General features: G+C 51.1%; 1 protein-coding gene across 1 annotated transcript; it reads left to right on the top strand.

Annotated features, from left to right (window-relative positions):
• Positions 1-2,417: 2,417 nt before the first annotated feature.
• Positions 2,418-3,365, top strand: olig1 (oligodendrocyte transcription factor 1; the record flags this gene model as incomplete). Its single annotated transcript, XM_083776407.1, has 1 exon — positions 2,418-3,365. The coding sequence occupies one exon, from the start codon at positions 2,418-2,420 to the stop codon at positions 3,363-3,365; it is 948 nt and encodes a 315-aa protein (XP_083632533.1).
• Between the last annotated feature and the right edge of the window lie 391 nt (positions 3,366-3,756).

The following is a 3,756-nucleotide window of genomic DNA, read 5'->3' as shown; positions in this document are numbered from 1 at the left end:
CATGTGTGGCTCCTTGCAGGTGGCCTCCTTTCTTTTGACACACAAACTGATTTTTTCCCCCACAAAACACTCAGTCTTTTTGACGGGGTCAAAAGCATCTCAGATAGATTTCTTTCATCGTCGCGTTCGTCTGAGCCCTGTGTGCGTTTTGTCATTGTCAGACAGAAATCAAATTGAACATGCGCACACAGAAACGGACAGACACAGACACACTCACACACACACACACACACACACACATTTGTCCTGGCTGCCTGCACTATGTTCTCCTGCAGGTGCTGGGGCCATCCGCCTGGCCCCTTTTCACGACACCCCCCTCTTTTCCTGTCCCCCCCCCCCTCCATTCAGCTTCAATCACAGCACCAGCCGCACGCCACCGGACCACTGGCAGGGAAAGGGACGGGAAGCGCCTCCGCGCGCATCTTTCACTCCCGCACAAGACAAGACGGAAAAATGGGGCTCTGGGGGAGGAGAAGAAGAAGAAGAGAAAGGATCTTCCTCCTCCTCATGTCCTTCTGCTTTCATGGCAAAACAACTTGCTTTCTGTTTGTATGTGGGGGTGGTGTGTGAGAAGAGTGGGGGAGTGTCTATATGGAAAGGGGGGGGGGGGGGGGGCTAGGACTGAGAGTAAAAACGGACGGGACGGGGACTTGTGTGATGGTGCCGATGGTGAGGGCCTTTTGTGCGTCCCATGAATGGCACATCTGAGCTCTCGCAGCCCTGACTCGCTTAGTTGCAACACGCCATGCAGCTTCACCTGTGTGGCGTCGGAGTCAATTGGCCCGTTGTCTCGTCTGCCATGCCTGGAACAGTGCCCAGCTCTCTCTCTCTGCGAGCCCAGTTTGGTTAGCGGGGGCCACTCAGAATTGAGTGACAATAACCTCCAACCCCCGACAGTGTCAATTAGCTCCCCCCGTATAACACAATGACGTGCTATTCACTGGCAGCCAACTGAACGACTTGTAAAACCATGTTAATACCATTAACACCTACTCTCCGTAGGCTAATGGGTTTGCGAATGAGTTCGTATTATAGCCACTTTCATACTGACTATGTTGGGCATGTGATGGAAATGTTAAAAATGTGTCGACATTTTTCAACATCAAAGTTTTTTTGTTTTTAAGTTTCCAAATTGCGATTTCCACACTCGCAACACAACATATTGTAAGCTTGTGGAATTTTCATATGACTGAGTATAAAATAGGGCTTATCAAAGAAGTCTAAAGGTCACTATAGGTTCTTCAAGCACCGTGCTTTGTTGTTCATTTAAACGGAATACAAGTTAATTTGAGCACAGCTTTTTGATTGAAACTCTTCTAGGGTTCCTTCCTCGTCACCTCACATGCAATGAATGGAGGCTGGAGCAGATTCTGCTCAGGAGGCCTTTTGTAAAAGACACTAGTGTCTTGTCATGCCAGCCGCTCGTGAGTGCGACAATGTCCTCATTTATCCTTTATCCTTACTACTGTAGAGAGGGGAGAGACTCCCGGCTATCTCGCCTGCATGGCCTGTTATGTATAAGGACTCTCCTGCTGAGAGCCTTAAGTGGCTGTCAGCTCTGATTTTCAGACGCTCTGTAAAGCCTGGGGACAGCACAATGGATCGCACTTTTCCATTTCACATTTGACTTTTCTTGTTGCTTTAATATATTTTCATGAATTAACTTTTTGGTTCTGCATGGCGGGTGTCTGTATGATATCATGTATATGAATGCATCTGGTGTGTGTTGATAAAAGCAGCCTCACGTTTTTGCCTTGGGGAGGAGTTGGAGCCGAGGTGGGTGTGTGTGTGTGTGTGTGTGTGTGTGTGTGTGTGAGAGGAGGGGAGCGTTTAGCTCACTTCTCCTCTCTGTGAGCTGTCATTCAACGCAGACGGGCTCCCGTGGAAATGAGATAAAACTGAGCTGGCCCTTCAGGAAAACCACACACTCGCACAGCCCGCCCGCCGCTACAGCAAAAGAAGACATCCGAGGCCAACCGCTTAAGTATATTGTGCAGGGTGGCACTTACCTTCTTCTACAAAGCAGGGAGGACCGTTTTTTTTAAGTTACAGCCACACCTGCTGTGAGAGAAGGTATCAGCCTAAGAATTGCATTCCACACACAAGGACTAGATCTCCTGTATTTGTGTTTTTGGACAGAATATTTTGTATTATTCATTGTTCAACGTTTTAAAAAAAACTCGCTGTGAAGACATTTTGTAAGATTTCTTGTTTCTTTTCTTTTTTTGTGTGTGAACCATTTTGTAAGATTTCTTGTTTCTTTTCTTTTTTTGTGTGTGAACCATTTTGTAAGATTTCTTGTTTCTTTTCTTTTTTTTTGTGTGAACCATTTTGTAAGATTTCTTGTTTATTTTATTTTTTTTCCCCGTGTGAACCTTGAAGACCTTCAGTGACTCCACTGACCGACAACAAAGACTATGAACATTCAACTGAACCCCATGATCAGAGCACAACAGCAGGAGCACTCTCTACCCCTCTGTGGCGTGGCGGGCGGTGGTGGTTCCGTCCAGGACTTCCCTCGCTGCCCCCCGCCGGGGGGGTTCGGCGGCGGCCCCTCCTCCCGCACCGACCCCGGGGGGCCCTCCTCCACGCTGCAACAGGGCCAACTACAACATCACAGATCATCGGCCAACAACAACAACAACAACGTGAAGCTCCAGCGCGAGATGAGCCCCGAGGAGCAGCAGGAGCTGCGGCGGAAGATCAACAGCCGCGAGCGGCGGAGGATGCAGGACCTGAACGTGGCCATGGACGCTCTGCGGGAGGTCATGGTGCCCTACGGCGGAGGCGGCGGCTCGTCCTCCTCCTCCTCCTCGCCGTCGCCGCTCGCCTCCTCCTCCTCCTCCTCCTCGTCCTCCTCCTCCTCTCACTCCCACTCGTCTCCTCCGGGACGGAGGCTCTCGAAGATCTCCACGCTGGTGCTGGCCAGGAATTACATCCTCCTGCTGGGCTCCTCGCTGCAGGAGATGCGGCGGCTCCTCGGGGAGGTGAGCGTGGGCATGGGCATGGGCATGGGCATGGGCATGGGGGTGACCTCGGGGGGCCCCGTGCCCAGGCTGCTGCTGCACGCGGCGGGCGGAGGGTGGCCCCTCATCTCTGCCGCCGCCCCGGGTCATCACCAGCTCCTCCTCTCCTCGCCGGAGTCCCTCCTCGCCTCGGCGGCGTCTTCCTCCTCATCCTCCTCCTCCTCTGCCTCCTCCTCCTCCACCTCAAAGTGCCCCCTGCTCTCCCCCCCGCCCGGCCCCATGGAGGCGCAGTGGGGCTCTGGGGCACCGGTAGGGTCCCTGCTGTGCCCCTGTGGGGTGTGCAGGCTGCCCAGGTTCAGTCACGGGTCCAGTCCGGGTCCCCCCAGGTTCCCCAAGTGACGTCCGTATACGCGGGCTGACTTTATTATGGACAGAGACAGAGATGACAGCGACAAATGAATGCACTTGATGACTTTATGTATGCAATGGGGTTTGTTTTCCATGATATATGCTATTTTTCTAACATTTTTATTAACTCGTGCCTTGTGTTTTGCGGTAATTATACTCACACTTTTTGCCTTTGGGTGATCCTTGGAAACGTTATATGGATCTGTTTTTATATTGTGTAAGCTGATTTCCTTTTGGAAGAATAGTATGCATGAATGAATCTACAGTATAAACATTCCATATTTTCAGGAATAAAAATGTATTGAATTGTTGAGAGACATGTTGTGCATATCTATGAGTGTGGCTGTGAGAGAATACGAGGAATCGAGAGCATGTCGTGTTC

Source organism: Protomyctophum parallelum, assembly GCF_964188405.1.
Source record: "Protomyctophum parallelum genome assembly, chromosome: 11".
NCBI lineage: Eukaryota > Metazoa > Chordata > Actinopteri > Myctophiformes > Myctophidae > Protomyctophum > Protomyctophum parallelum.
The sequence above is the reverse complement of the archived record's forward strand: the minus strand, read 5'-3'. Positions and strand labels throughout refer to the sequence as shown.